At 41.4% G+C, this 12,880-nt stretch overlaps 1 protein-coding gene across 1 annotated transcript in view; it reads left to right on the forward strand.

The window, feature by feature from the left end:
* Nucleotides 1-12,880, forward strand: part of ABCC3 (ATP binding cassette subfamily C member 3) — a 46,593-nt gene that overhangs the window by 14,336 nt on the left and 19,377 nt on the right. Inside the window, exons 4-11 of the mRNA XM_027691833.1 lie at nt 136-273; nt 1,944-2,069; nt 2,880-2,941; nt 4,092-4,223; nt 8,266-8,484; nt 10,724-10,901; nt 11,628-11,789; nt 12,858-12,872. Coding sequence (XP_027547634.1) covers nt 136-273; nt 1,944-2,069; nt 2,880-2,941; nt 4,092-4,223; nt 8,266-8,484; nt 10,724-10,901; nt 11,628-11,789; nt 12,858-12,872 — 1,032 coding nt within the window. The remainder of the gene's footprint in view (nt 1-135; nt 274-1,943; nt 2,070-2,879; nt 2,942-4,091; nt 4,224-8,265; nt 8,485-10,723; nt 10,902-11,627; nt 11,790-12,857; nt 12,873-12,880) is intronic.

Here is a 12,880-nt window from a genome sequence, read left to right on the forward strand (position 1 = left end):
GGAGCCACGATGGGGCCTCATTTCAGAGGGGTCCTGCTGTCAGTGATGGTTGTAAGATCTGCCAAACTGAGAGTGTGAAGAGGGGGAGCCGTGGGACAGGACCGTGTTCACGTGTTCCCGTATTTACTTTTACAGCTGTTGGCTACATTGCTTATTCAATACGAAAGGCTGAGAGGAGTTCAGTCCTCTGGAGTGCTCATTATCTTCTGGTTTTTGTCTGTGCTCTGTGCCGTGGGGCCTTTCCGGTCGAAGATCATGGCTACAACAGCACAGGTAACACGCCATCCTTGTTAGCACTTGGGGAACAGGAAATGTGGCATTAACATCTCTGTGAAGGGAATGAATCACAGAGTTTGGAGTCAGATCTGAGCCAGAGAGAAAGAGAAGTTTAGTTCTGTTGCCTTGACTCAGACTTGTGTAACTAGAAGGGAACTGGGTTTCTCATGCAATGTCAAAAAGGAGATTTTGCTTAGCCCAGGGCTGTACTGGAAACCTGATAGACATGTGAGGGCAGTACCAACTCTGTGTATGTGTTAGAACAGACTCTTTTTTTATCTCTTTCCCATCCCCTGCCATGCTTAAATAGGGATGGGTAATAATTGGAGATGACACATTTTAATATGTAAAGTTCTTTTTTTGCTTAGGCAGCTTGGCCACATTACACAGCTCCATGGGCTTTCTTCTGTCAGTGCCTGATGTGCTGAGGACAGCATTTTGACTCCACTGTGGCTGTAAATAGAGAACAGAAAGTTGGAGGGAGAGGAAAGAAACCTGGGCTGTTATGATTGCTGTTTGAAAACATAGCAGGTTCTCCCACAGTAAGAAACCTGTTAAGTTTTTCACAGAAACAAATTTCACTAAGTAGGGCAAAGCAGATTGCTTCAGTGGTTAGATCATCAAAGCCTGGGAGAGGAAAAGAGCACTTGGAAAACATTAAGGTGATTGCTTCTCCTCAGTGAAATCAGTGTTGATTCTGTTAGGTGATTTCTTGGTTTTCTACTTGCTTTTTTGTAACTATTAGCAGCAGTACCCTGTTAGCAAGGATTTTCCTTTACCAGGCTGTTGTAAATATTCCGGCGGAGATTGAATTAAACCTTTAATGACAGTCTGGGCAGAACATCTTCAGATAATAGCTGCAATCTGGTGAGACCATTTCAAACACCACTTAGAGGCAATTTTAATAAGTAAAAATATTGGACTATTAATGTTTAAATCCTTAATCAACTTGAACTTATGGGCCCAGAGCCTTACAACAGGTCTGGGTAACATTTCTCCTCTTGCAACTGCTGAGAACCAAATATAGTTTCTCTTGCACTTAAGGTTTAAACATTTTAAGTGAACAATGACAATGTTCATAATGGCATTAGGGTATGAAAGAGCTGTATAAAGGACATACCCTCACAGCAATAAGTTTTAAGTAAACTGCAGACTCATGATTAGGAAAGAAATTATCTCTGGAGCAGATGGAATTGTTATTATGCAATGCAGTGGTTTTTTGCAGCTTCTTCTGAAAGTATTTAACACTGACTGCTTGTCAGTGACAAGATATTAAAGTAAAAGGATGTTCTCTGATCTGGGTTGACAGTTCCTATGCTTAAGACATGATCTTGCAAGATCCCCCACAGGTAATTTAAAAGGATGTTATGTAGGCCTGATTCCAGAGGGTGTCTGCGTGCAGTGAGGATGTATAAGCACTTTGAACTTGACATAATTTAATGAAAAGCTTGGAGATAAGCATGTTCTTAGGCACTTGACAGAGTATGTGCATACTTTTGTGAGATAATTCCTGCTAGCAACTACTTTGCAGTATTCAACTTTAGAGAAAGAAAGGAATTGCCAAAAGAAGCCGTGAAAAAGTCAAGAGGGAGAGTCTGTGCGTGTGTGTGTTGGGTGGGCTGAGAAGTACAATAAAAACAATCACTTAGTGTTTCTTTTCCCTCTAGGGCCATGTAAATGAAAGGTTCAGGTTTACCACGTTTTACATCTACTTTGCTTTGATAATCGTGGAGTTGATCCTTTCGTGTTTTAAAGAGAAGCCTCCGTTTTTTTCCCCTGTCAGTACAGATACTGTAAGTATTTTCACTTTGCTTTATCTGAATTTTACAGATTATATCGTGTTTTGAGAGTTCCACTGAGAGTACTTGTCATTGGAAACAGCTTTGGATTGTCATTGAGATGGCAGTAGTTAGTGACCCTCTTGCAAAACACTGAATATGGAGAGTAATATTGGGGTTAGAAGCTTTTTTTCCATTATATGTGCCATCAGAAATGACTGTATAGCGAAAGCAGCTCTCCTGCTTGCTGCTTCACAGCAGTTTAAATTACACTTATGAACTTTGAAGTGTAATATTAATTAATTCAAGAGTGTTTTTTATTGAGATGGTGGTCTACTTGCTTAACATTCATCTAGAGTTAGCAAAGGTTTATGAGGTTTGTCTTAATAAAGGAGTTCTATATGTGTTGAGAATAGATATGAAAAAACATTATTAACAGAAGATATTAGTGGTGTCACAGGTTAAATTTCTTCTCCAGTTCATAAAGTGGTCTCTATAATTGGATTTATGTTTGAACCAAGCTGAGAGAGAAGTTGAGTTCATGTCTTAAAATGAACATTTCAGAAACTGTGGAATGACATTTCACTTTATATAAGTGTGATTTAAAGGCAGTATATGAAGCAATTTTTAGAGATAAAAGGAGTTCTGTCTGACTTGGGAAATGAAAGAAATCAATTTTATGTCTAGTTAGGACATAGGTATGTACATGTAATGCACCATATAATATACCAAAACTGATCAAAATAGACTGTCGTTTTATTAAAGTGATGGTGAATGTCTTGCTTTATTTATTTTGGGTTTTTTTCCCCCATAACTTCATTATAGAATCCATGTCCAGAGTTAAATTCAGGCTTCCTGTCAAGACTGACGTTTTGGTGGTTTACAAGGTGAGCTTCTCTTTTCAAGCTCTTGGACAGCTGACAAGCCCACACTCTACTTGTGCTCTGTGTTGCTCAGAGTCAGCAGCACAGAGCCTTTCCCTCTGTAAGTAGTTGATGTTGGATGCTCTTTCATCCACAGTGGTTTCAGCACTTGTGGCATTTGCCTTTTTGGAAACACACAGCCAAAACTTTTTCTCTGAAGAGGAGTGGCAGCAGCTGTGGCATGACCAGAAGGGTGCACAGCCTGCTTGTGCTCCCCACGTGCTGGAATATAACCCAAACCAAGGTGTAACCCTGTGTTCCACAAGATTAATTGTGGCAGCCTTTCACCCGTCTGAGGGTGCATTTTGTTTCCTGTTGAGGTTCATGGGTGAATGCTTTCTTATAAGGACATTTTCTGTGCAAGAGGGAAAGTAAACTGGGTTATGTATACAAATGAGACTGCTGACAAAAGGTATGTGTATGAAAGGTGCAGATCTGAGATTGGGCCTACTACTGCATGATAAAGGAGTGGAACAGTTGTCAAAGGTCATATTAAGGCCCAGCTCTTCCACAGTGGTTGAGTGTGTTGAGATCTTCATTATTCCATCCATGTGACTTAATTGTCCTGGTAACAGCCCTGTAAAGTTCTTTTAGCGAGAGGGTGAGATCTTTCTGAACTTCCAGAGTTTTGAATGTTCAGCTTCCCTATCGAGATTCTTGGCAACTAGAATCCCTTGACAAAATTCCCCTTACAGTTGAGGACCTGTAGTTTTCAGAGAAATCTGATTTTTGCTTTAATTTCAGTGAGCTCTACTTTTGCATTTTGTTCACCTCTAACACTTATTCCAGGTAGACTTAATTATTTTCACTTCTAGAGCTTCACTGTTTTCATTTAACACCACAGTTTCATTCAAATGCTTCTGGTAGTTGATTTTTATTGGCCCTTTTTTTCTGAAGTGATGTTTTCAATAAAATACATGTAATCAAAAATGCATCATGTCCTTTCCTTAATTACAAACACCAATAAAAGGAACAAAGGGAGATGGAGGTGTAATTATCACTCATTCTGTGGAGTATCTTCTTGCTTTTGTTGGCTTAATAGTCCTAGAGTTCTGGCAATGCTTTAAGTACTATTACCCAAACTGAATTGGGCTGTTTTTCTCCATATGTGCAGCATGGCAATTCATGGGTACAAAAGGCCTCTGGAAGAAAAAGATTTGTGGTCGCTGAATGAAGATGATACTTCAAAAAATATCGTGCAGCAACTGAGTAAAGAGTGGGACAGAGAAAAAGAAGAATGCAAACAGTGAGTATAGGAACAAGTCTGCAAACAGAGATTCTCTGAGTCGTTTCAACATCCTCATCTGTGAAAATGAGCCAAGTAAAAATGCACCCACCTCTTCAACCTTTCTGTTCTTCATTACCAGTAAAATTTGTTTATTTTAGTATGTCTAGGCAGAGGCAAAGAGGAGCCCTGGAGGGCCTGTGTGCCACCAACACACTTTTTAACGAGGTGCTTAAAATCTCCACGGGCAGGTAGTGCCACTCCCCATGTGGAGAAGGGCTGAAGATGCGTGAGGAGAAGGGATTGAGTTGGTTGGGTTGTAGGAAAATGAACAGCTTTCATCACCGAGCTGGTAGATATGAAACTGCATAGTTGCATCCCTCCTAGGCATGTTGGATCACGAATTTTATACCCATAAACCAAAAGGAATTCGTCATCATCTCCGTCATGAGTTTTCTGGCCTGACAATATTTTTAGCCTTAAGGCTCTTAGCAGCGAGCAACTCTTCATTTCCTAGCACTAAAGATAGGAAACTTGAAACATGTAAAAGGCAGGAGGAAAGAGATATCTCATTTTATTGCTGAGACTCTACTCCTGTTGCCTAGAAAGTTAACAGAAAAAATTGTCATAGTCTCTGATGGAAATGGGATGAGGGTCAGAACTTGCCTACAGTTCCATCCCTGGTGGAGAGGATATCCTTCTTATTTGCATGTCCTGTCCTAACCTAATCTTAAGAAATTATCTATTGTGCAACTTTATTTCCTTCTCCCACTGGTTAGTGTCCAAAATGTTTCCAAACAAATAGATGTGATAATAGTGTGTTTCAAATGAAAAATGTCAATAAGGAGGAGGCCTGCACTTCCCTTTCCTTTCATTGTGGAGGTTTCTTCTCCATGTCGAGGCTTTCCTCTGTTCTCTTCTGTGCATATCCTTGCCAAATTGGAAAGACCCTATTATGTGATAATATTGGGAGAGAGTTGTAAGCTTCTTGGCAAGGCTAAATATGATGTGGAGAGCTCCACTTTGCAGCTAAAATTTGAAAGGTTTCCAGCACTAACACCAGCAGTTGTCCACTGGTGCTTTGTGTGGATGGGTTGTGGTTCTACTTCAGGGTTAGTTTCTTTTTTTTTTTTTTTCATTTTCTTAATGTCTCTATTTTTATGGTGTGGAATAATGTGCATTGTCTGGGTTCTGGTCTTTTTTGCACAGACATAAATCTCACTCCCCCAGGCTGTTTTATAGTAAGAGTGCAGCCGTTGTGCAGAAGTGCCTGGGATCCAGGAAAACTTTTGCTAGGAAACCAGAAACCCTGCCTGGAGTTTTGTCATGGGATTCATTGCATTTTGGAAATTATCCATGCAAACTGGGGCCAGTTGGCAATGAATGTAAGCATAAATTATGGCTTGCATTTAGCTCAGGTAAAATTTTGTGGCAACTATATTAATGATTCTAAAATGGGGAAAAGAGTAAAACCAAAGCAAATCACTGTACTCCAGATTGCTGGGTTTCACAGAACTCTGAAAACTCTGCTCATTCTTCAGTTATCGGTAAGTATTCTCTATTACTTCATGTCAAATATTATTAGTGGTAGTTGCTTGGGAGCCATTGTAAATACTTTTTTTTTAGTCTTTTAACTCTCATTAAATCTGCCCTGAGCAAACTTTTATGACATTAAAAATGCCATGTCCTGTTGTACACATGTTGAAAGTGTCATGAAAAGTATTTGCAGTGTACATAGCAGTCATTTATTTTTTAAAACTTAATCAGTTGCAACTCTGGCATAGCTAAAGCTTTAAACTTGTTTTATGGTAATGATTATCACATTTCTGTTGTTCTGTAACCTCTTTTTACATTTTGCTTCACAGCTGTCTTGTGAATTACTGTTAAATAATTGCTAAAAATTCATTTGCTTCTAATGAGTTGCAGGAGAGAGCCCAGCATGGATTTAAGTTGTTATTATAGATAATAAAACACGCAAAGAGTATTTTTCCTTTGCTTTTGCTCTCTTTGCTTGCCTGGCTGAAGTCTCTGCTCACTCACTTTGCTGCTAAGTGCAGTTTCTTCTGAGAAAGTCAGAGCTGTGCTGGATGGAGAAGAGAGAGCTGGAATGCACTTTCCCTCATTTTTAGTTAGCTTCTGGCTTTAGAGACTCTCCTTAGGAAGAGATGTTGGAGATGCAGGGCCTTGTCAGCACCACTGAGAAAGCTGCGTGTTTTCCCATGAGATAATCAGTACCTGTTATCTGCCCTGCTATAAATAATGGAAACCAGGCACATGCTCTTTGCTTTGATGAAAAACTGGGCGTGAGCAATCCCACACACTGCTGAAAACCCGACCTCACCTAACTACGTGTAGTAAACACTAGAAGTGCATTTTCTCCCTTTGGGACTTTTAGCTGCAAAAGAACCATTGCCTTGCTGTTAGCTCAGTGTAATAAACATCTTTAATAGCACAAAGCCAGGGGCGAGTCGTCTTGTTTCTTCAAATCCTTCAATGAGTTTAATAGGCTGGTTGCCAGAAAAACAAGGCTTTGCTCATAAACTCTCCAGGTTTGATCTGGAAAGACAAAGACAACACTGTTTGTTCTTGTCTGGGGGGGAAAAAATAAATTGTCTGGTTTAGGTTCTCCCACTTCCCTCAAACTTTATTGCAGAGAAATTGGAATTTGCAAATGCCTTTGTCTGAAAGGATGTGAACAAGTTTCTACCTGTGGACTCTTAGCCACGCTGATCATATTGAATGCTCACAGGCTGTTGGAATTATTTGACTCTGCAGCCAGCCAGCTCCAAAAAATCTGCAGTCTTTATGAAAAATCATAAATCCAACCTCACTTGGTAGTACTTACAAGTTGTTTTTCAAACGCCTTCTGGTAAGTCTTCACTGTTTCTAGGGTCTTTCTTCCATCTGTTTCTTCTTGTAAAGCGTATATGCCCCAGACTAATTTCCTTCTCCCTGCTCCACCTGGACTTAGCTTTCCTGTCTGACATTCAGGAAATTGTTCTCTGGTCCCCAGGAAACAACAGCAATTTGATATTTGCTGGCAGAAAAGTTGCCAGGCTGATCTTTGAGAGCAATTCATGGAGGAAATAATTTCCCAGAGCACCCCTTCTTTATTGATGGGCAACAGAAGTCAGGCAGCTAAACCCCAGAGGTGCTTCTAGAAAACACTCCTCGAGCCCTGGAGAGCAGAATGGGCCTCTTGGGTCCATTTTTGTCATCAGTCAGTCAGAGTATGCAGAAGAGGTCACTTTTGTTAGCTTATTTGACAGCTGGAGAAAGAGAGGCAAAAAGTAAAAAAGGAATCATAGAATCCTAGAATCATTAAGGTTGGGAAAAAATTTCTGTGACTGAGTCCAGTGGTTAATGAAATGGATGCAACCAAACAGAGTTTAAATGCTTAAATTGTCAACCAAGTAAAATTTAGGCACCTAAACCCAAAGTTTCTCTCCTGGAAGAACCTCAGACAGCTGCAGTCCAGATCTTGGAGATGTCTCAGCTTTGGAGGTTTGTGCTTGATTTCAGGTTTCCAGGAATGCAAAACTCTGTATTTAGAGAGGGCTATGCCTGGTTCAGTGCCTGTCTCCCCAGGGAGATTCAGAATTCTTCTCTGTGTGATCAGAGAAGGCTACAGGTTTGTACAGCCATTAATTGAATAATGAACACAGGCTCAGGAGGAGTAGGGGAGGGTGCCTTGTGTGGTGTGTAACAGCAACAGTTAGAGGATTCCTGTACAAGGAACTGGAGATCCAAGGTCAGTTCTGTCCTCTGCCTACAGAAGTTGAGACTTTATCTCCTCTTCCTATGGGCCACATTCTCATCCCATGATGATTGATTTTCTGGCCTGGGGAGTGCACCTCATAAGTCCTGCAGAAAAAGAAAAGAAAACGAGGCTCAATTACATGAGAGAGGCTGATCCACCTTGATCTTCTTGGAAGTCTTGCTGTTGGTCAGTAGCAGAGCAAAGAAGGGAGCAGAGTTTTGGGTGTTAACTGCAGTGCTGTGCACAGAGGGCAATGACATTCTCATTGTCAGATGTCTCCAGTAGCTTGTTTCGTTTCCCTAGGAGAGATGACGTGACATATATGAAGAAATCGAACCATGTGCTGAATCATGTTGGAGATGGTCCAGAGGAAGCAGAAGTTCTGATCAGAGACAAAAAGCACAATAGGAAACCTTCCTTTCTCAAAGCTTTGCTGAGGACCTTTGGGCCATACTTCTTAATTGGCTCCTTCTTCAAGCTGATACAAGACCTACTTTCTTTCGTCAACCCCCAGCTGTTAAGGTTGGTTTACTCTGTGAGTAGTTTCTATGTGCAGTCCCTGTGCAGGCTTGGCTTTGGCACGGGGTATTTGTTTTTGAAATGCATTGCTACTTTCCCTCACAGTGCTGGAGTATGTGCTCCCTCACCTTCCCAATGCCATAAGACAGGAGTTCTTTACTGTGGACTCAGCTGTAAATTGGACAGACCTCACTGAAATGCAAGATTTACAAATTGCCCATCACCCACAGACAGCTTTGAATTACAAATTACCTGTTGTTGCTCCGTGCAGCAGTGCAAAACAATTTCTCCCCATTTCTGAAGGACTATTTGTGAAATCAAAGCCAAGAACTGCTGGCTGGATCCAGTGGTCTCTGTACATCTGATACCCACATGAGCTGATGGTGGTTGCAGGTGTGGCGTGACTTGATGCACAGATGAAGTGTGATGCTCAAGTATGTGGTGCCTTGGCTGTGCTACTGTCATCTGGGAAAGGTTTTGGACCATTTAGATGAGTTCTTAGTTGTGCACAGCAGTAAGAATGTGTGAGGCACAGTTGCAGTGAATTTCCACGTGAAAGAAAATTATGGTTCTATTAAAAAAAACAACTGAGAGGTCATGACAGAAGTGGTATGTCCTCAAATTCTCTCTATATAAGGAACACCTGTACCTCCCATCTCCAGCTGGTTGCCCAGCTTGATAAATAAAGGAATTGGCATGATCCCCACATTTTTTTCTCATCATTCTTAAAGTGAAAATTTCCCCAGACAATCATTAACTAAGCAGAAAGTAACAGTGGAAATACCAGTGTTTCTATCAAGCAATTATTAATGGAAAAGAACATAGCCCTGTTAATGCATGAGAGAGGGATGGAGCTTGGATGGAGGCCACAGGTGGATGTAGGGAAGGGGAGAAGAGAAGGCTCCTATCTGAGTGTCTCTCAAAATAACCACTGTTCTGAGATCATGTTGTTCTGTGGGTGGTTTGTGACATACCCAGAAATTTGCTAAAAAGAGGGTCTGACCCAGTATGGTGACATTTAATAGCTCACAGTTTGTCTTCTCCCAGAGACCTCAGTGAAGAGGAGGCAGCTGGCTTCCTTCTGAGAACACATTAAGTATAAACTATTCTGGGAATTTCTCAAATTTGCATAAATTTCTGGATATGTTGTCAGTGATATCTCTAGACATTATGGGGAATTTCTTCTCAAGTCTAAATTCCTGCAGTCTGGGAAAATGCCCTTCTAGTGGTAAGAGAAGATCAAAAAGCCATGGCTGGATGGCAGGTTGCATGTAAGATAGTTTCATGTTTTAAAAAAATTGATGAATCCCATACTGGGGCTGCAAGGAAGATATTTTCCTGAGGCTGCCCACTGACTGGAGTAGTGCAGAAGGAAAATCTCTCTGGACTGGAAGAAGAAAGATGTAGCAATCTCATGCTTCTACCATAAGGCTTTGGGGCCTTATTTGTAGTTTCCAGGTATACTTTTTCCCTGCTGGTTATCTGAACCATGGAGGTAAATCTCTCTTCCTCCCATGTTTTGACAATTCAATGCTCTAGTAAGTAGGCTGAAATCACAAATGTGATTTTTGACATTGCCATATCTTGCTCTGCCTGTTTGCTGCATGTCAGTGTGCAGGTCAGCACAAAGAGCAGCTGTGAGGAGCAGGAAATGGCTTGTCAATGAAAGATGCTACAGCCAGTTTAATGGGACTACCATTTTACAGAAAAAAAAAAAGTAGGAGTGAAGAACTCTTTATGCAGCCATCCAGGAGGATGTCTTTTAATCTAGCTTTTTTTGTGGGAAAACACCCCAGGCAGAAGCAGACTCAGGCTGGTTGAAGAGCATTTGGGTAAGAAGCTGGTTTTGCCTGCTCTGCTGCACTGCCCTACTCTGTCCTATCATTCACCTCCTGCCCTGGGGGGCTGCCTGACAGAGCTCAGACAGTGAGCAGAGTGTTTAAACTCTAGATCTCAGGGGAAACCAAGAGTTTCTCCTCATATTTCATTTTCAGGCTCATTTGCAAATGGGCTTTCTCACTGGCAGAGCTTAAGGTTTTGCTGCTGGATCTTTGCAATGTTGTTTGACTGAAGTCATAACTCAGCTTGTGTCCTGCAGAGCTGTTTGCTTTTTGTGGTTAGAGAGAGGATGTGGCAGGATGCTGTAGTTGGGAGAAGCTGTGTTATATCCCATTAAACTTGCTGCATGGTTTTTTAATTCTGTTTCTTTTTCCTTTTCCTTCCCCAATCTACTGAAAAACAGTGTATTAATTGGCTTCATCAAGAACAAAGATGCCCCAGCCTGGTGGGGATTTTTGATTGCGGCTTTGATGTTTGTCTGTGCTGTGCTGCAGACACTCATACTTCACCAGCATTTCCAGTACTGCTTTGTTACTGGGATGAGGCTGAGGACTGGGATCACTGGAGTGATATACCGCAAGGTAAGACTGGAGGCATTTCATGTGCTGAAACATCAGTGTATAGCCGAGAAAGTGGTCTGAGTTCTCACACAGTTAGGGAAGATCAGGCATATTGAAAAAGAACAGCCTCCTGGAATGTAAAACATTGGTGTTTTGGTGAGTTTTTAGAAGTACCTCTGTCGTACTTCACAGAATTTTCTAGCTATCAGCACCTTAATGTGGGTGTACGGGTAGGTCACCAGATATACCACAGGTTCACTTTAAATGCTGAAAGAGGAGGGATTTAGATTAAATGTTAGGAAGAAATTCTTCCCTGTGAGGGTGGTGAGGCCCTGGCACAGGTTGCCCAGAGAAGCTGTGGCTGCCCCATCCCTGGAGGGGTCCAAGGCCAGGTTGGACCGGGTTTGGAGCAACCTGGGATAGTGGAAGGTGTCCCTGCCCATGGCAGAGGGCTGGAACAAGATGATCTTTAAGGTCCCTTCCAACACAAGCCATTCTATGATTTGGAAGAGGGATCCAGGAGAATAACATGTTTTTGCTATGAGTGTATTAGGTCCAGCTGGGTTTTCTTTGGAATGCTACATAGTACTTGAAATAGAGATGCTCACAAGCAAACCACTTCATGAAGTCTTGAATTGATGTAGAGTTAGGGGAGTGTCTTGTTTTGCTAATAATTGAGGATTTCTTCTCTGTGTTTCTCCATGTCTGTCAAGACTGTGAATCCACTGAACCTCTCTTCCTTCTCAGTCCTTAGCCATCACAAACTCAGCGAAGCGCTCATCTACTGTGGGAGAAATTGTCAACTTGATGTCAGTGGATGCCCAGCGTTTCATGGACCTGATGACTTTCCTGAACATGTTGTGGTCTGCACCACTCCAGATATTTCTGGCTTTGTATTTCCTCTGGGAGGTACAGACATTGTCACACTTTTTTTGCAATTCATCTAAATTATGTGGAAGCTTTTTTTGTGTGTGTGATTTTTGACCCTCCACTGCTTTTTTAGAAACTTATTGTCCTGTAGTAAAATAGCTTTTACTGCTTCACACCCTCAATTAGTGTCTTAATTATTTTGTTCAGCTGGTAGGCAAGATAGGGCATTTGAAGCAGGAGATGGCCTTTATGTCCTCTTTGCCCCTACCATGTTTTCATGGGATCTGTCTTGGACTCATCACAGTGTTCCCAGTAGTTGGTACAAATGAGAGCTTGAGGGAAATGGTCTAGAGACCAAACCAAACGAAAAACCTGGACACAGGAAATGTAAACCATGTGTAAACATTATATCCTCCTATATAAAGTTTTGTGCAAATCAATGTGAAACAAATTTCACCTGGGATAACCATAATTTTTCCTTTGCTACAGTGATGTTGTTTCAGGTTTATTCCAGGTTCGCTTTGAGCACTGGCTTTCAGCCTTAAAATGTTTCTGTGCAATTAATCTCTTTTACTGCATAAAACAGTAGCAACAACTTAACCTATATTGATTTAGACTCGAAAGCCATTAAGTTGCAGCAGCTTTATGAATTACTGCTCCACTGGAAGCTGAGCTCTATCAGGCAGCAGTTTGTGTGCATGTACTCACACTGGGGGTACTGGGTTAATTCAGTAATTACAGTTCCCTTGGTCAGAGAGAAGTCAAGGGAAAAAATTCCTTCTCTGTGGCTTATTTGTTCCCTTTTTACATTTGCTTTGTATTTGCATTAGTTCAAAATTATTCCCTCCCCCGCCAGTGGGAGCCACTTAGCAGGTAAATCACAGAGCGCTCTGTTATCACCAATACTAGCATAATAATAATAATTCAAAGTGAATTTTTCTGTCACCTCTTCACAGTTGTTCTGTGGAATCAGAACACTTCACTGGGAGAAGTTCAACTTGTCTCTGTAGTCTCTGTTTCTATAACCTACTGTTGTTTTAATGCTGACCATAGGGAACAGCAGCACTCGGGTACAACAACAGCTTACCTTTTCTCTTTAAATTCAAGGCTTTAGGGCCTTCTGTGCTGGC

This window comes from Neopelma chrysocephalum, unplaced genomic scaffold, assembly GCF_003984885.1.
Source record: "Neopelma chrysocephalum unplaced genomic scaffold, ASM398488v2 Primary Assembly neopelma1_84, whole genome shotgun sequence".
NCBI lineage: Eukaryota > Metazoa > Chordata > Aves > Passeriformes > Pipridae > Neopelma > Neopelma chrysocephalum.